General features: G+C 56.9%; 2 protein-coding genes across 3 annotated transcripts in view; one reads left to right on the top strand and one right to left on the bottom strand.

The window, feature by feature from the left end:
* Positions 1–2522: 2522 nt before the first annotated feature.
* HIC1 (hypermethylated in cancer 1) lies at positions 2523–7066 on the top strand. 2 transcript variants are annotated; one of them, XM_006891028.1, is made up of 2 exons: positions 2523–2661; positions 4077–7066. In XM_006891028.1, the coding sequence occupies exon 2, from the start codon at positions 4097–4099 to the stop codon at positions 6242–6244; it is 2148 nt and encodes a 715-aa protein (XP_006891090.1). In that variant the 5' UTR covers positions 2523–2661; positions 4077–4096; the 3' UTR covers positions 6245–7066. The 2 variants fall into 2 exon arrangements, with proteins under 2 accessions (XP_006891090.1, XP_006891089.1); XM_006891027.1 differs by lacking the exon at positions 2523–2661 and adding an exon at positions 3719–3755.
* Positions 7067–8727: 1661 nt separating this feature from the next.
* The window catches only part of LOC102856749 (telomerase-binding protein EST1A-like), a 340445-nt gene continuing 330486 nt past the window's right edge, over positions 8728–18686 (bottom strand). Inside the window, exons 16-19 of the mRNA XM_006891030.1 lie at positions 15583–15736; positions 12555–12766; positions 12187–12268; positions 8728–8874 (exon numbers count right to left, since the gene is read on the bottom strand). Coding sequence (XP_006891092.1) covers positions 8744–8874; positions 12187–12268; positions 12555–12766; positions 15583–15736 — 579 coding nt within the window. The 3' untranslated portion in view covers positions 8728–8743. The remainder of the gene's footprint in view (positions 8875–12186; positions 12269–12554; positions 12767–15582; positions 15737–18686) is intronic.

Below are 18686 nucleotides of genomic sequence, written 5' to 3' on the forward strand. Positions count from 1 at the left end.
GAGCCCAGTGTGGTCTAAGGAAGCTGCACCTGTGAGGGGACAGGAGATACCCAGCCCGGGTCTAGGTACCAGCTAGAAGCTGATGATTGAGGAGAGAAATTGACAAGCGTAGATACAAAGAGGTCTCAGGGGGTGAAGGAGTTACAGTGCTCAGTGAGCAATGAAGGACAGAGTTCCTCTTGGGACTGGGGTGGGGTATGATGGTCCTGGGTCAGCCTAGCTCCAGCATTGAAAGGAGGTTTTAAAAGTGGAGGAGTATTTTGAGATAGACACAGAGACAAGAGGGAGAGGGAAACTGGACGGGGGTGTGGCGCGGGTTAGCAGTTTCTGGACAGGCCAGCCTAAGTGTATATTAGGTGGAAAGGAATGACCGAATGCTGAGGACGAGTGAGGTCTGCAGGTCCTGCAGGGGACCATGATGCAGCTGGCCTGCGGGCAGAGCTGTACGACTCAAGAAAAGACTGTGTGAGACAGTGCATTTACGTGGGGTGCATAGAACGCAGGAGAATGGTGAAGAACAAACACATGAGGACAGACCATCCCGGGGGGGGGGGGGTGCGTCCACAGTGGACAGACTACACTGTGCATAATGTCCCCGCGTGTGTGAGGGGCTCCTTGACAAGAAAAGAGTAAAGCTGACATGAATTAGAAAGGCCCGGTATGTTCTTTGAGAGCTGGCCACCAAGTGCCCATCTCTCGCCACTAGCCCTTGCCCCATAGTTCTCTTTTCCAGGAATACCCTTCTGCTAGTAGAACTCCTATTCATCCATTAAAGCCCAATTCTTTTTTTTTTTTTTTTTAAATTCAATTGTGATTTTAATGAACATTTACAGAGAAGTTAGATTTTCATGCTTCATTGTTGCACTAAAGCCCAATTCTAAGAGCACTTATTCGGAGAAACTTTCCCACTTCCCTCCAACACTCTTTGTTCACCTAGCTCACTCCTTGTGAGGCAACTCCTTGAAGACTGAGCTTCCTCGGTCCGCTTATCTGAGTTTTCTGCTCTTCTAGAGCCTGGGAGGTTTGGAACCTATTCTTTTCATACTCTGGATCTCACTACTTCCCAGCTGAGATCATCATGGAAAGATGGAGGAAAGGACAGGAATAAGTTCGACCCGCAACCCGGGAAGGGGACAGGTGAGGGGTGGGCCCGTAGGCACTGAAGCCGGGAGCCACCTGCGCGAGGAAGGGAGCCTCTGGGGGGCGCCCGAGACCTCGCTGTGTGTCGGAAACGGCGAGCGTCTGCGCCAGAGGCCCGGAGCTAGGTGACTCAGCCACCATGCTGGCGGGGGTCTGGGGGCCGCGGCCGAGGACTGTGTTGGGGTGGCAAGCGTGGCCCCCGCCCGCCCAGCTGCCCAGCGCGGTTGCTAAGCTCTTCAAGGCCTCGGAGAGACGCGATCTGGGCGAATCTCATCGGTTTCTATGGTAACGCTGCGCCCCAGACTCTCAAGCTGGGGGAGGAGCAGCCAATCACAAGCTGCAGGCGTTATCGGGACCCCCCCCTCGTGTGTGGGCAGGGGTCAGGAGGTGCGGGGAGTGGGCGGAGTGTGGGGCCGCTGAGACGCAGCGCCCCAAACAGGCCAGATACAGCGGCGGGGCCGCGCGGGGACACTTCCGGGGTGCGGGGCGCCCTACCTCCCAGAGGGGGCGTCACCCGCCCGATCCCGGCTTCCGCGCGTGGCGCAGGACCTTAGGCCCTCCTGTCACGTTCCTCTAGGGTTAATGGGTTGGAAAAGAGGTTCCAAACGGAGTCCCTCAAAATGGCTCATGCGAGAATCTGGGGGACAGCGATTGCTCCTAAAGGAGCGCAAGAGACACACATTGTCCCCTCATTCCCAGCTGAGTACCCTGGGGCTCCCACCAATTTAACGCCTGTTGTTGGGATATCAGCGCTGCAGGGGTCCACCGCGGTCCCCATCCCTCCGCAGCCATCCCGGCAGCATTTCAGAGAGCAGGTGCCTGGAAGGGGGCAGGTGGGTGTCTGCGAGCATGCCCGCTCCTCAGGGTCCATATCTGAGAGGGTCTAGGTGCTGTGGATGGGTTTACGCTGCGCATTTCTAAGCCATGTGGCTGGGTCTGTGGGGGAGGGAGGGCCAAGTAGCGTCTCTTCCACGAATTTATACATTTGTGTCCACCAGAGATTTAAAGTTTTATTTTGTAACCTCCCACCACCAGAGTGCTCTTTTGGGGGGCAGACAGGACTTTCCCAAATGGGGACCTTATGCAAATGCAGAACTAGGTATATAGGAAAGATGTACCCAAACCAGCTCAAAACCCTGGGGTTTGTGAACCTCGTAGAGCCAGGGCCCGTGTCCCCCACGTGAGCAGGGAGGGTGGACTTGCAGGTAGGCCCCCTCCCCGCACAGCTCCGCATCGGTGAGCGGGCCCAGGTGAGCGGGAGGACGCTCTGGGCTGTGCTGCGCTGCGCCCCGCGTGGCCGCTAGGTGGCGCCATGGCCGCAGCAGCGCCGGCCCGCTCGGGCCGCTCCAGATAAGAGTGTGCGGAAAGCGCAGCGGGGCTGAGACGCGACCAGGACGCGGGGAGGACGGACCAGCAGGACAGACCGACCGGGGGCCCGGCGGGCGGAGCGCAACGCAGCGCAGCCACGTCCCCCCTGGATCCGCCGGCAGCCGGGCCCGGGGCTTCAGACATGCCCCCCAGGTAGGTTCCTGGGTTGGGGTCCGGGCGGGACAGCGGACCCGGGACAGGCTGGTCCCAAGGCGCTGGCCGCCTCGGGCGCATCATCTGGTGCGGACGTCCCATCGCGGCTGGCGTTCTGGGCCAGAACGTCGCCCCCAGAGGACTCAGGACCGCGGGGTCGCTGCTCCGCGCCGGGTTCACGGCGGGGTCAGCGGCCCGCCGGCTCTGCCCGCACATGGGCTGCAGAGGCGAGGGGACGGAAAGGGGAGCGGGCGGGCGGGGCTGGCAGGGGCGCTGCCCTGGCACAGCTCGGCGCCTGGCAGCGGGGCGGGTGGGGCACCCACGGGGAGCTGCCACCGCCGCGGGGAGGAAAGCCCAGCTGCGACCGCAGGTAACGGGCCTCCAGGCTCCGCGGGCCAGGCGGGGAAGCAGGGGCGGGTGGCCCGGCGGAGGAGCTCAAGGCTGGGCTCGGGCCGCGCGGCCAAGGGCGGCTGCTGGAGTTGGGGGCCGAAAGGAAAAGCCGGGAGCCGAGGGACTGGGACCGGCGGGCTCCTCCCGCCCTGTCTGAAGTTGGGAAACTTTTCCCCAAGTTTGGGGCGGTGGAGTTCCCGAGGAGAAGGGGGCCGAGGGGAGTTGGGGAGGGAGGGAGGCTCCGGCCGCAGATGCAGCGCCCAGGCCGAGGCCGGGATGCGGGTGGGGCGCAGGCCGGGGTCAGGGCCGCAGCCGGCTGTGCGCCGTGCCCGCCCGGGGCGCTGCCCCCTCCCTCCCCTGGGAGCTGCGTGGCTCCCCCCTCCCCCCCACCTGCTTCCTGCCTCAGCCTCCTGCCCCGATATAACGCCCTCCCCGCGCCTGGGCCCGGCCTTCGCGCTCTGCCCGCCACGGCAGCCGCTGCCTCCGCTCCCCGCGCCCGGCCGCTGCCCCGGCCCCTCCAGGGCCTGACAGCCCCGGGTCAGGTTGGTGTCCCCGTGCCTACGGTGCTCCCCTCCTCTGGATCAAGTCCCCCAGCTGGGGCATCTTCTCCCGAGGCGGGAGGCGCTTCCTACTCTCTCCCCACTTTGGGCAAACTTCTCGGCCCTGAATGACTTTTCCTGAAGCGGACATTTTCCTTAAAGTGGGTAACTGTCTCTGCAAAGGGTCACTTCGCCCCCAACAGTTTTCTCCTCGGACCCTATCCAGCTCGCGTGTGGTGTCTGGGCCTGGGGCCCGCCGGCCGGCCTGGCCTCTCCTCAAGCCGGGGCCGCTTCTTTTGCTGGCTCAGCCGACAGGCCCAGGTTCCCACTGGCCGAGGCTGCCGATCGTCCACCAGCGCCCAAGCTGCAGTGCTCGAAGCCCCTGGGCAGCCGAAGGGAAGGGGAAGTGCAGGGGAGACTGGCCAGCAGGGTAGCAGCGGCCAGGGTGCAGCCCAGCTCTGACCCGGCTGCTGTGTGTCCCCTCAGGAGAGTGTGCTGGGCAGACGATGCTGGACACGATGGAAGCGCCGGGCCACTCGAGGCAGCTGCTACTGCAGCTCAACAACCAGCGCACCAAAGGCTTCTTGTGCGACGTGATCATCGTGGTGCAGAACGCCCTCTTCCGCGCGCACAAGAACGTGCTGGCGGCCAGCAGCGCCTACCTCAAGTCCCTGGTGGTGCACGACAACCTGCTCAACCTGGACCATGACATGGTGAGCCCGGCCGTATTCCGCCTGGTGCTGGACTTTATCTACACCGGCCGCCTGGCCGATGGCGAGGAGGCGGCGGCTGCAGTGGCCCCGGGGACTGAGCCGAGCCTGGGCGCCGTGCTGGCCGCGGCCAGCTACCTGCAGATCCCCGACCTCGTGGCGCTGTGTAAAAAGCGCCTCAAGCGCCACGGCAAGTACTGCCACCTGCGGGGCGGCGGTGGCGGTGGCGGTGGGTACGCGCCCTATGGGCGGCCCGGCCGGGGCCTGCGTGCCACCACGCCCGTCATCCAGGCCTGCTACTCATCCCCCGCTGGGCCGCCACCACCGCCGCAGGCCGAGCCGCCGCCGGGCTCCGAGGTCGCTGTGAACACGCACTGCGCCGAGCTGTACGCCTCGGGTCCCGGCCCGGCCGCCGCCCTCTGCGCCCCCGAGCGCCGCTGCTCCCCGCTCTGCGGCCTGGACCTGTCCAAGAAGAGTCCGCCGGGCTCCACGGTGCCCGAGCGACCCCCGGGAGAGCGTGAGCTGCCTTCGCGGCCCGACAGCCCGCCGGGCGCCGGCCCCGCCGCCTACAAGGAGCCGCCCCTCTCGCTGCCGCCGCTGCCGCCGCTGCCCTTCCAGAAGCTCGAGGAGGCCGTGGCGCCGCCGGACCCGTTTCGGGGCGGCAGCGGCAGCCCGGGCCCCGAGCCGCCTCCCGGGCGCCCCGACGGGCCCAGCCTCCTGTACCGCTGGATGAAGCATGAGCCGGGCCTGGGCAGCTACGGCGACGAGCTGGTCCGGGACCGGGGCTCCCCGGGCGAGCGCTGCGAGGAGCGCGGAGGTGACGGGGCCATCTCGCCCGGGGGTCCCCCGCTCGGCCTGACCCTGGCGCCAGCGCCACGTTACGCCGGAAGCCTGGATGGGCCGGGCGCAGGCGGTGACGGCGACGACTACAAGAGCAGCAGCGAGGAGACGGGCAGCAGCGAGGACCCCAGTCCACCTGGGGGCCACCTCGAAGGCTACCCCTGCCCACACCTGGCCTATGGCGAGCCAGAGAGTTTCGGTGACAACCTGTACGTGTGCATTCCCTGTGGCAAGGGCTTCCCCAGCTCGGAGCAGCTCAACGCGCACGTGGAGGCACACGTGGAGGAGGAGGAGGCACTGTACGGCCGGGCTGAGGCGGCGGAGGTGGCCGCGGGGGCTGCGGGCCTGGGGCCCCCTTTTGGCAGCGGTGGGGACAAGGTCCCTGGGACTCCAGGAGGCCTAGGGGAGCTACTGCGGCCCTACCGCTGTGCATCGTGCGACAAGAGTTACAAGGATCCGGCCACGTTGCGGCAGCACGAGAAGACGCACTGGCTGACCCGGCCCTATCCGTGCACTATCTGCGGGAAGAAGTTCACGCAGCGCGGGACCATGACACGCCACATGCGCAGCCACCTGGGCCTCAAGCCTTTCGCATGCGACGCGTGTGGCATGCGCTTCACGCGTCAGTACCGCCTCACCGAGCACATGCGCATCCACTCTGGAGAGAAGCCTTACGAGTGCCAAGTGTGCGGTGGCAAGTTTGCGCAGCAACGCAACCTCATCAGCCACATGAAGATGCACGCCGTGGGGGGTGCAGCAGGCGCAGCTGGGGCGCTGGCGGGCCTGGGGGCGCTTCCCGGCGTCCCGGGTCCTGATGGCAAGGGCAAACTCGACTTTCCCGAGGGCGTCTTTGCGGTGGCTCGCCTCACTGCTGAACAGCTGAGCCTGAAGCAGCAGGACAAGGCGGCCGCCGCCGAGCTGTTGGCGCAGACCACGCACTTCCTGCACGACCCCAAGGTGGCGCTCGAGAGCCTCTACCCGCTGGCCAAGTTCACGGCGGAGCTGGGCCTCAGCCCGGACAAGGCTGCGGAGGTGCTGAGCCAGGGCGCGCACCTGGCCGCCGGGCCTGACGGCCGGACCATCGACCGGTTCTCTCCCACCTAGAGCGCCTTGCACCAGCCAGCATGTCGCTTGCTGTACCTCCCTCAGGGAGTGACAGCAACAGCACAGCGCCGAGCAGGTTCACTGTGCCCCAGACAGCTGTGGAATCAGCCTCACTGCTTTGTGCCTTAGCCTGGGGTAGGGGTGGGGAAAAGACCCCAGGACGGTAGCGGGATGGGGGGAGGGAGATTTATATTTTTGATATCAGCTTTGACCAAAGGAGACCCCCAGCCCCTCAGCACCTCTTCCTGTGGCTCATGGGTCTCTCCCGAGGCTTTGTGCTGCTCTTGGGGGAGTGTCACTGTTGGGGGGCTCCCAGCCCTACCTCCAGCCCTGCGACCACACCTATTCTCACTGTGAATCTCCCCGCTGGGGTCTGAGCGCGTTGGGCGGAGTTGGGGAGCTGGGAGGGGACTGAGCCGGCCAGAGGGCCCCCCGCCCTCGCTCCCACCTGCCCCGGGACTGATAATGTGAAGTTCCTCATTTTGCACAAGTGGCACTAGCCCCAGGGCCAAACTTTTCTTCCCTGACCACTATGGGCAGGGAGTTCTGGAGCCAGAGGGCTGCGACAGCCCGACAGCCCGGAGTACCCAGGCTCCCACTCCCACGGCGCCCTTTCCCTGGGGCCCCGGACCATATTTATTGCATGCACCCCGGCGGCCCCATCCCGAGCCCAGGCTGGGCTGGGCTGGAATGCGGTCTCTTTAGTTCCCTTGTCCTCTCTCCTTTTGATTTGTATTATTTTCTACCTTGTACACAGGCTCTTCTAGAGCCGCTTCCATTTTCTATACTCGAACCAAACAGCAATAAAGCAATAACCAAGGACCACAGATGCTGCTGGCTCACATATGCCTCTGTACAAGGGCCTGGGTGCCTGGCACCAGGGTGGGCGGACGGGTCTTAAAAGGACTGCCCTCACAGGTGCAAAGTTTTGTGTCTTCCTCTCCTCCCCAGTCCCAGGGACAAATCAGCAAGAGTAGGGTATGTTTCATAACTAAAAATTTATTAAGGAAACAAAACCAGTGCTGCAAACAGGACAGAAAGAAAAGACAGGTCTCCCACCCACCAGGTCATTGGCCTTCATTTAGGGAAGAAGATTTCAGAGGAGAGGCAGGTACCCCAAAGAGTGCAGTCTTCTCAGGCCTTGAGGAACTTGTATCCCAAACTGTTGGCCCTGGCTTTCCTGAACAGTCTCTCTCCTGGCATAGTCACAGGGCTCCAAGAGGGCACACCTTGCTCCCATGCTCTGGGTAGGCTGGAGAGGCAGATAGGCTCTGCGATTCCCACATTGGCCGCATCAGTTTCCTTGTGGCTCCTTAAAACCCTTTTAGCCCTGCCCCTGGCTTGGAAGAACTCATTGGTAGTGAAAGCCTGAATAAGACCTTGAGCTTGGGTACCAGCTAACCACACAAATCAAACCTCCAAAGGGCCCTGTGTCAGTTCTTCTGGTAAGTCATGGGCTAACTGGAAAAAAGGCAAAGCAATGCTCCTGCAGGCACTGGACCATCCTACCCTCAGACTAGGCTGCAGAAGGGTAAAAGTTTCTGAGCACACAGGTCTGGGAGGGGATGATCGGGGAAGTAAGTTTTACGATTTCCTGCAGTGGGTACCAGAAGTAGCAGCTTCAGAATAAGACCAACATGACTAGGAACTGAGGTAAGGAAATTGGGACCAGGAAGGTACAAGGGACCAACCAGTCCTGCGAGGGGTGAGGGAGGTGATTTAGGAGGCAGGAGGGACCAAGATAACTGAGAAAAGTGAGGCAAGAACTATAACAAAAGGTCAAGATTGAAGGAGCACGTGAAGGCCACGGGGGAAGTATGGGGAAGAGAGCAGACATCTCTTCCTTCTAGGTCCATGACCACCCAAGGGGCAAAGCACAAGTGACCCAGAATAGAAAGGCAGGAAGAAGGGCAGGACAGGTGTGTGAAAGGTAGGGGGATGAGGGACTGAACCCAACATGGGCCCTGGGCGAATCCTGGCCCCAGGGAGATGAGACACACCCTGGGCACTCTGTGTATGGCATAGCCAAAGCCTCTGAACACAGACTTAGGGGAGGCTTCTGAAGGAGACTGCAGGGTCCTGTGATATCACCTGCATCTGACAGAAACTCTCAACCCTCTGCCCCATCTCTAACTTAGAAAGCGGCCGAGTCTTCAGAGCGGGAAAGCCCTCCCCCAGCTCTTGAACTATACAGGGGGAGGAAAAAGGCTGAGAGTGCGGTGGACCCTCTGGCTCGCCCACCCACTGTCACTGCACTAGCCACCTCCCTGGTAAGTCTTGGCAGCCCAGGAGGGTCCCAGCAGCTTCCGCCTGACCCTTGGGAAGGGCTCTGTGAGGAGCAGCTCTGCCACAGCACGGCCACGGCTGGGTTGGAAGAGGATGGTTTATTGTCTAGGTGGATTGGTGGCTCAAGCACGTGGGCATCTTCCGTGCTACACTGGGGGCGCCTGGCGGCCTTTCAGGAACGGTTCCACGGGGGTAGGCCCCAGAGCAGACCCCTCAGCCCACCTGGGCCCACGTGAGGAAGGCCGGGATGTCCCGCACAGGCACATTTCTGGTCAGCGCCTTCACACGGAGGTTCCGGTCATCTGTCAACAGCACCACCTCCCTCAGTAGCCGGATTGGCTCCTCTGGGGGTACAAGAGAGAAGGACTTCAGTGAGGGGGGAGGCACTGGCTATTGCCTCACTGGCTGCAGGACACTGTGATCTTGGTGACTGAGCAGTCAGTCAGGTCATTTCTTGGCTTTCAGGAAGCCCTTTTCCTCAATCAGGCTTTCAACTTGAGGTGACTCTCCCTGACTGTCTGAGATGGCCATACTGGGCTAGGGCAGGGCTTCTGCTCCAGGGGCTGCCCAAGCCCACCTGGACTCGGCAGACCCACCTCTGAAGGGAGACTCTGAAGGGAGAAATCAGAAGCAGCGCCTTTGCTTCTCGTCCCTCCGGCAACTCTCCACACTCTTCTGCATACCCTCCCTCGATTGTCAGCAGGTCTAGGCTTTAGTCATCAAGAGTAAGAAACTAAAGATGGAATAGGAAGTATAGCCGGGTTCTCAGATGTGGGGGCAGGGGAGGAGGTGCAGGACCCCAGGCAGAGCAACTGTGTCTGGGAGGCCCTGAGGCCGTGGGCAACACAACAATTTCCTCTATTAAAGCAATCATGTATGTGGTGAAGGATCTAACGGTGCACAGGAGTAAAAAAGAAAGTCAGTTCATCCTCCCCAAATTCTCCCTTCGTATGGCTCTTGCACCCCAGATTTATATTCTTTCAGATATCTTTGTGCACATTCACAAGGATATATACTTTTAAGTATAAACTTTCCCCCCATAGAGCACTGGGATTATATTAGCTAAACTTATACTCAAACAAGAAATTTTAAAGATCTTTCTACATAATCATGAACTGGTATCCTCCATTCTTTTTGGATGACTTTTTTGGATTCTCTTCCTCTGCCTTTCTTGACCTAGTTCCCTAACCCTCTGATATATCTGAAAGAATTTAGGTTGAAGTCAAGTCCTCACATAAGTGACACCCCTCCCCTGGCAAGCCCACTGGGTGGTAGGATCACTCCTTAACCCCAGGCTGGCTGGTTCCTGATGGAGGTCCTGGCTGTCAGCAAGGAACAGGAACTGTCCTGCCGTGCGCACTGGCTACGTGGGCTGGGGGACTACAAACATCCACAGCCATGTCTGCTCTGAGCGGTTCTAGTTGTGCCAGCTCCAGGCAGGGAGGCTGAAAATTGGCTGTCAGCCTCAGGAGGGAGAGTTCACAGTGCTGACCGTAGTGAGAGGTGTTGGGGGGAGGTGGGTGTGATGGGAAGAGGTGAGGTACTGAAGGGATAGAAAGGTGGCCATAGATAAAGAGGCTGTTCTGAGACCCTCAGGGGTTCAGGGTGGGGAGAGGGTGCACCCTGAGACCTGGACTCCTAGCCTTGCTGAATCTGAGTGCAGCCTCTCCAGTCCTGCCGTGGGACTCAGCCCAGGCAAGCCTCAGGCCTTAGGTCAGCCAACCAAGGCCCTGTGCTGCTGGCAGGGGTCTGCAGGGGTTTTTGTGGATACTTTGAGACATTTTTAACAATAAACATCCTCTGTTTTGACACTGGTAACTTCACTTTGTTAGAAACCAGAGACTGTCATCTTGTCAGGCCCCATCCGCCATAATCCACATGATTTTAAAATTCAACATCGTTTACACATAAACATTTGGTGACGGTTTCTCTGTGAATCTGACAAGTTAATCTGCTAAGAATTCACACTGACAAACGGGGTTTGATTACACCAGCCGTTGCTGATGTAATTCTGATAGGGGTGGTCCCAGGATGGCAATAGGTTCCTGTAGGCTGTTCGGGGTGAAATGGGGGTGGGGCAATTAGTAGGGTCAAAGCCAAAACTTGTCTCTGCTCAGAAAGAAACCGCTGGGGTGGGGCCACAGCAGCGTCCTGACTGTACTTCCCAACAAGGCCTTCTGCAATCCTGCCCACCTCCCCTTTAGAGGGGGCTGCTCTGGGCAGCTAGTGGGCACAGCGCTGTTCAACCACCCGACTGCTTCAGGTCTGACTCTAAGGCACTGGACATACGAGCTGTGCGACTTTTCTCTTCCCAGGTTCTGTGCATGGTTACAACCATCACTCTTCTAAGTCTGGGATATTAGCCACATTTACTTTACTCAAACTATTTTTCTCAAAGATCTTCTACATCAGCACAAATTGCTATCCTCCCTTCTTTTAAAATTTTTTTATTTTTATCTTTTTTATTGTGTGTGTGTGCGTGTGTGTGTGTGTGTGTGTGTGTGTGTGTGTGTGAGTACTGTCAAATCAGATTTGACTGGTACAGGAGGAGATTGTTCCTCCTTTTCCAGCAAAGCATCTGGTGGATTTGAACCGCACACATCTGGGATTGCAGTGCAGCGTCTTGCCACTAGGCCACCAGAGCTCGCCTAAAATAATTTTTTTTGTATAATCGTTTATCCTATCTTTATTTTCTTAGCTCTCTAACTCTTTAGTGTACTCGGAGGCTGGGCATGGTGGAACCCTCTGAAGAGCAGTCATGGGGCTCCTTAAGAGGCCCTGATTTAGAGGCCTAGGCAGTGTGAGGGGCTGTACTACTGTGAGAGAGAAAAACACCTAAAGCTAGGAAAATGAACAGAAAAGAGAAATAGGTGACAATGAATGAAAGATAAAATGACAAGACTATACACATAAGCAGCCAGAAGTCAAATGGTGAGAATGCTGAGCTCTGTAGAGGACACTCTGTCAGGAGGTCTTAAGTTCTTTCACAGGAAGAAATGTCAGAATCCTGGGAACTGAAAGTAGCCACCACCTGAATGTCAGTAAGGCCGTGGGGCTCTGCAGGAAGGAAGGTCTGCGGTAGAGGATGAGGTGGTCAGGCAGCCCATGTGGAAGAGAGCCCCAGTGTGGGCCTCTGACCCAAAGACAGAATTCTGCTGACTAAAAAGCAGGTCTTGTAAACAGAGCTGAGGGCTCAGTCTCTACTCTTACCTTACTAACTCTAACTCCAGCTAACCAGTAAAGTATTTGGTTCATGAAGTAAAGACTAGGAAGAAAATGTCCATTACTCACTGGGGGTGTACTTCTGCCTTGGATTTGAATACAGAGTCAACACCCAGGGATGACTTGAGAGGGCCAGCCAACCATGGCTGGAGATGCTACATGAATCATAGGGTTGTTGGAGAAAATTCACTGAGGGCCAGGGAGGACCAGGCATGAGATGGGCATGATTGCTGCTGGAGCCTGGCTGCCTGCACGGACTCATGCCTACATGGCCTGAGGAACACCTGATGTTCCTTGAGGGAGAGGAGCTGTGACAAGGAAGTCTGACCTCCAGGAGGGCAGGAAACTGGGCTGGTCTCCAACCAACATCCTCATTCCCTACAACTGCCCAGGCCAGAGTCCGCGGCACTGCCCAGGACAGGGCAAAGCCTTACCTTTGTTGGTGGGCATGAAGTCCTTAGCTTTGTCTTTGCAGTAGTGGAGGCAGCAGGAGAGGATCAGGTCATCATTGTTACCCTAGAGGAAGGCAGTGTAAGAAGTGATGCTGGGCAGGAGGGGGGCCACATATACTGTGCCTCTGAGAACGTGGGGTGGGGGGGCTCCTTCCCAAAGTCCCTCCCATACTTGGCTGAATGTGGTTAGTGCCAAGAGCTATCTGGGGGACAAGGACTGTCCCTTAACTGGACCCTGACGGTGGCAGAACACTTGGATGACTGGGCTGGCCCTTAAGTCCCTCCCTCCTAATGACTTGGTTCTGAAGGCTGGGTGTGCAGACTCTCTCCCCTTGAGCCATAGGTCTTACCAGCTGGCCAGTGATGTCCTCACTTCGGAAGGCGATGGATTCAAGTTCATTGCCACGGCTGGTCAAGGCCCGAAGGCAAGAGTCCCGACTCCCAAATCTCCGCTCGAGGAACTCTATGGATTTGCGGGCTTTTTCCTGTACCACACGGGCATAGCCCCCAGCCCGGTGGTCCGTCTCCTGCCCCTTGGCCAGGCCATCCAGCTCATTGATCACTGATGGGACAGAGCCCCACAAGGTATTAGATAAAGCAAAAGGTCTGCCCTCCCCATCCAGTCCCTTTCCAGACCACAGAATTCACCACACCCTCCAGGAATCTCTCAATGAAACCAGAGCAGTAGAGAACTTGGGGGACAAAAGTATATTGGACAGGGCTCCTACCCATCTTGCCTCTTCCCTTTTACCTCACCCGTTTCCTGAAGTGTACTTAAAAAGGATTTTCTGGGGCTGCTGTACAGAGAGGAAGACACTTAAGGGTCCCCTAATGCATTTGTTACAGAATCAAAGGGGAATGAGTGTGCAGCAGCTGAGGGACAGGCGCTCTCCCCGTCCACTTGGAACTGCCACTACAGAAGCCCAGGAGGGGTTCCTGGGCCACACTGATTGCCACAATCCCCACCCCACCCCACCTCCATGGCAGTGAGGTCACCAAGTGGGAAGCAGCACCCACAGTCTGACTTGGAAGGGGCCTGGTATTCCCCTAAACCATGCCCTTGGCACAGCTACCTCTGTGAAACTGCACGTGTGTGTATGTGTGTGTCTATTCGTCTGCTGCCTGCCTATGTGTCTGGGACATAGCTTCATTTCTGGTGAAGATTCTTTCCAAAATTCCAGCCAAAAGCCTGAGGTCAAGTGGGAAATATGTACTCCTTGGGGGCTCTGGGAGAGTTTGGGGTCTGAGGCCTCCTCTCAGTGCAATGATTCATGGCTTGGGGAGTCGGCATGAGCATGCTGTTCCGTGGTGAGCCTGGCACTCACTGTCTGGGTATTCAGAGATACTTTCTGGAGAGGGTTCATGTGGGAAGACACACACACACACACACACACACACACACACTCTCTCTCTCTCTCTCTCTCTCTCTGCCCATTTTATGGCAACCTGAGACTGCAGTGTCTGTCTATACAGTGCATGGCTAAGGGTGGGGGTGGGTTATAGATGGTACCACAAACAGAACATCAAACAGGAAAAACTGGTATTCCATCCCAAAATCTGCCTTCCTGCTTCCAAGCTAAACAGGCTTCAAAGGGGAAGCTTGTTTGTGCTTCTGCACCAGGCAGGGCTTCTCAACGCTGAGGTCAGGCCTAAGGAGCACAGAGCAGGTTAAAGAGCAGGAGAAACAAGCTGGAGGCTTAACCCTTTGCTGCTTGGGGTTTGTTAGTCCACTAAGAGTACTGCGAGCCTGTCTGACGTCCCCTGGGAGTCCTGGGGCCTGCTCAGCTGGGAAAGGCTTGGGAGGCTGCACGTGCGTCTGTAATAGGGAGGTCTGCTCGCAGCACCATGAGCTCATGTATCTGTTCTGCTTATATTCTCTGAGTTTTCTCATGTGCTGGCTCCCTCCCTGACTCCCCAAAACAGGGCAAATGCACACATACTGGGGCACATCAGTGCTGGGGACCAAATACCCTGCTAGCTGGGGGTAGTATCTGATGCTCCTTCTGAGCAATCTCTCTCAGCTAGACCATTAGCAGTGACCAATTCATAGTCTCCCTTGACTATCTCCTGGGTGGCTGAGGCCTAGGAAAGCACAGAGAACTATTTTATCCTGGATCCTCTGGCCAGAGGGGTAGAAAACCATCTCTCCCAAGGAGGACCCAGTGGGCAAAGATAAGAAGCCTGAGACGACTTGATGGCCTTGGTGCTCTGCACTGATTATAGATTTCTGAACACCAGAAGATCTTCTCTAAGGTCTAAGGGCCTAGGTTTGAGAGGTTCTAGCCAGGCCACATGGGGAGGGGGAAGGAAGAGAGGGAGGGTGGAGGCAGGGAGGAGGGTTGCTTCAGTGCCAACATTCTCAGGTGGTGCTAACGTGTTTCCCACAACCCCCCAGGGTTCTGCAGCCTCTGCAGGGGCGGATGTTTCCTGCCCTTTGTTTCCACCCCCATCTGGCACTAAGACACTTGGGACTGGGAGGGAAGGTCCAATGGAACATCTTGGCATGGATGTCAGAGGTGGCTCAGCAGGCAAATGGCCAATCTGGCAGCTTTTCTAGAGGACAAGCCTTCCAAACTTGCTGCAAGTAGCTGCTGAAAGGGGGGACATTAAAAGGCCTGGCCTTCTGGTCATCTCCTAGACCCTCTTTCTCCATCATGTAGCCATCAGCTTTATGAACTCTACTAGATAGGGGTCTAGAGCCCAAAGCTCAGATCCTGAAGCGGACCCACTCTAGACAAGGACTGCCAGTCTCTGAAGACAGAGTCTGGGAGGCCCAGGGGAGCTCCTCTGGCCACAGGGTGAAAGTCAGCTAGCTGACCCTGCACCAGCCCTGATAACCAGACAGGAAGCTCAGGCAGGAGATGAGGACTGACTGACTCTAGAGGGTTCCCATTGGTCTGGCCTTATGGTGACATTGGCCAGAAGAATGCTACCTCGAACCAACAGAATGGCCATGAAAAGCTACAAGACAATCAGACCAAAGGCATCTAACCACTTCAAAATCCTCCCAGCCTCCCTGCCAGACCACCCAGCAGCACTGCCGTTATCTGCCAGGGCTGACTGTTTACCAATAACGGGAACCAGCTTTGCTGTTTTACTGCAAGCTTTATAAGGATAAAAACAAGGGCTGGGCTCATGCAGCCTCTGGTTGCTGGGACACAGGAGTTCATTTGCTCAAGCAGTTTAAGCCATGGATCAGCCATAATAATCTGAACTGCTTTGATTATTAAACAATTTTCCTTGCCCCACACATTCTCTACTTCCCTGCAAATCCTGTCTTACACACACACACACACACACAGCAGGGCTCTGCCTGCTTGGCCTCGGGCCGCAGGGCATGTGTGTGGAGGGCGCTGTGCACGTGCACTCCTGACTCACCGATGAGGGGCACCACCAGGATGTACTTCCTGCTCTCCAGCAGCCGTGCCAGGCTGGCCAGGTGGTCGATGAAGCCATTGGTGTCTGGGACGAGGAACAAGGGTCTGATCTCGAGCTCCATCTGCCTCATCTGACTCTGGTCCTCCAGGACAGCCTACAGGGACACAGGACAATGAGTGAGCCAGTGAGCAGACGGGCCGGGACCCTGACTCCATGGTGTGTCAGCATCCTGCCCAGTGAGCCTCCTCCTCCTCCCTTCAGGACAGAAAGCCGGGCAGAGCACTTAAATCAACCCTACACGGCCCAACGGGCCCAAGGAAGGGGGGTGTGACAAAAGCTCCAGATAGGCTTGAAAATGGAACAAGGATGGTGTCTAGAAGTCACCAGATGTCAGGCTTAGATCAACAAGGGAGAGTGGAGTTCCTTGGAAGATGTGAAGGTGATTTCACGTAACACTAACTGGCACTTCTCAACATACCTAATGTACACTGAAAAAGAGAACATTTTTTTAAAAAAGTAGCTTAGAAGAAGGGCCTAACTTGGAAAATGATGCTGACAACTAAAAATTAGTACCAGTTTCCCACAGTGCTAAGTGTTCATCTGTGTCAGTGAATTAAGGAGCAACATGTGTGTCTGAAGAGCAACACCCAGAATGGCCACGACCACTGCCCTCCTCGGCCAGTGCACTGATGCTGCAATGGTAGCTTTTTGTGCTCTACTTTGCAAATCTGTTCTTTTAACTTAAGGCTTTTCTTTAAACTGACTGCAAGTCAGTAAGTTGGGTTTTTCCTTTTTAGCCTTCTCTTGAGCAGTGATCTCTGTTGTATCAAGGATTTGATAGTCATGTTTACGAGTGCATGCTAAATTTTTGTAACAAAAAGTCAAAACGTAGGGAGCTCTGGTGGCCTAGTGGCAAGAAGGTGCACTGCAATCCCAGATGCACGCAGTTCAAATCCACCAGATGCTCTGCTGGAAAAGGAGGGATAATCTCCTTCTGTATGAGTCAGATCTGATTTGACGGTACACGGACGCAAAATAGTAAAATAAATAAATAAATTTAAAAAAAAAAGTCAAAACGTCTTCTTTACACCACTACAAACCACCTGCCACAGCACCAGAGTGGTCTGAAGACTGTCCTGTGGGAAGCCAGACTTCCATGTTTTTTGGGGAACTTGCAGTATGTCTGTGGAAGTCCAGTTTTCTCAAGCCTGACAACACGTTACGTGTGGCAACAGTCCTTCCAGAGAACCCTGGGCATGTCCATCACTGCGAACAGGACACTACTGAGCTACTTCCTCTTCTGAGGACCACAGCCAAGAGGTGACTGAGCTGCTGGCATCTACCCAGACAGTTTTGCTTCCTGTGTATAGAGCCAGAGGGCGCTAATGCAAACCTGGCAAGGGCCAGGCCAGCAGGTAACAGCCCTGCCACACCCTCTCATGGCCTTTGGCCACATGGCAGCTGGCAGAGACACAGACATGCAGGTGAGGGGCAGTGAGAGTGGGCATGCGTGCCAACTGGGGTGAAGCTACACTACTGGTCTTTGACCACTAACAGTCAGTAAGGAAGGCTGCTCATGTTTCACTGACAATGACAGTAAAACTGAAAGGGCATACCTTCAAATAATGGAGGTGGCTTCTCTGTGACCTGCCGGGGACCTCTCCCTATGAGTAAGGTGATGCTGCCACTGCCACCACAGCTGGTGGAAGGCACAGACCACAGGACACTGGCAGACATGAGAAATGTGACTTGAGAGGCCCTGTCTGCTATTGATCTCACCTCATTAGGGGAAAGTACGACTGCTGCTGGCCACTCTCCCAGGAGACCTGGGTTGTTGCCCCTCTCCACAGGGCTACCAACTAGCAAGTGACAGATATTCCACTAAACTGTGGCTTGAGTATTCTGTAAGGGGAGGAGCATCCCACTGCTCATATTACAACTCCATCCCCTTTCTTCTTCTTGCAGATCAGAGCATCAGCACTCCTCTCTCCACTGCTCCCCAGCCTTGGTGAACTCCATCCAGCTCCCTGAGATGCCATCTGCCTTGAAAGTTCACAGTAGACATAAGACCTTTAGCCAGGTGGCCAATGAAGGCTGGAGATAAAAATATGTCCACCTGGGTGCTTCTGAGACAGAAGAAAAGTGTTGCCGCAGGGCCCAGAGCAGCTGTGTCTAAGGTTCCCTGAGCTCAGAGAGGCTAACAGGCCACAGTCTCTCAAGGAGGTGGCAGCCTTTCTGGCTTCCTTGGGTGGGGTGGGGTCACGCTGTGTGAGGGTGGTCGGAGCTGTGCTGCCATCATCCGGTCCCAGGGACGCCTGCAGACAACTTCCCTTAACCTGGCTCTGCCCAGTGAGTCACCACACAACTGCTTCCTGTTCCCCACATGCCCTCCCGGAGCCTGAGGAGATAGAGGGAGCTGCCCCTTCTCCTCCTGGGGTACCAATGAGCCTGGGGAGGGAGTCACATGTGGGTCACAAGTCTGACCCAGCCCTTTTCTCAAAGAATGGCAGGCTGCAGGAGGCTGGGGAGTCGCAGGCACTTGCGTATGGGTGTCCGCATTTCCGGCCTTCTTTGAGTGGTGCTCTGTGTGTGTATGTGTGTGTGTGCGTATGTGTTTAGCATTTGCCCTCCCAACTTTTCCAGATTTTACCCGTCAGATTCCTGGCAGCTGTGCACGGCGCCTGTGCCGGCCGTCACGTCCCATTCCGATCTCTGGGTCGCACGGTGAGAGAAGGACACAGGATGCACAGGGAGTGAAAAAGTGATGTTGGTGGGGAGAGTGCCAAGTCCCCACTCACAGCCGTGGGACGCTTGGGGAGAAGGGGGAAGCATGCTGCTGTGGAGTTCAGAGGCCGGTAGTGAGATTTATTTTTGTTTGTATGAGTAAAAAGCTGCAGAAGCCTCTGGTGGGGGTGAGGGGGGCGCCATCGGAATGCTGTGATTCAGAGAGACAGCTTTGGCCGTGAGTCAAGTGTGCTGACCCGGAAGAAGAGTTCCACAGTAACCCTTTCAACTGCAGCTAAGGCTGGGAATCCAGACCCCTGGGAATGGGTGCCAAACCGTCACAAGGTGAGGAAGAGAAGAAGACTTACTTGACTTCTGCT

The sequence above is a fragment of the Elephantulus edwardii genome, unplaced genomic scaffold (assembly GCF_000299155.1).
Source record: "Elephantulus edwardii isolate Elephantulus edwardi_28Jun2011 unplaced genomic scaffold, EleEdw1.0 scaffold00094, whole genome shotgun sequence".
Classification (NCBI taxonomy): domain Eukaryota; kingdom Metazoa; phylum Chordata; class Mammalia; order Macroscelidea; family Macroscelididae; genus Elephantulus; species Elephantulus edwardii.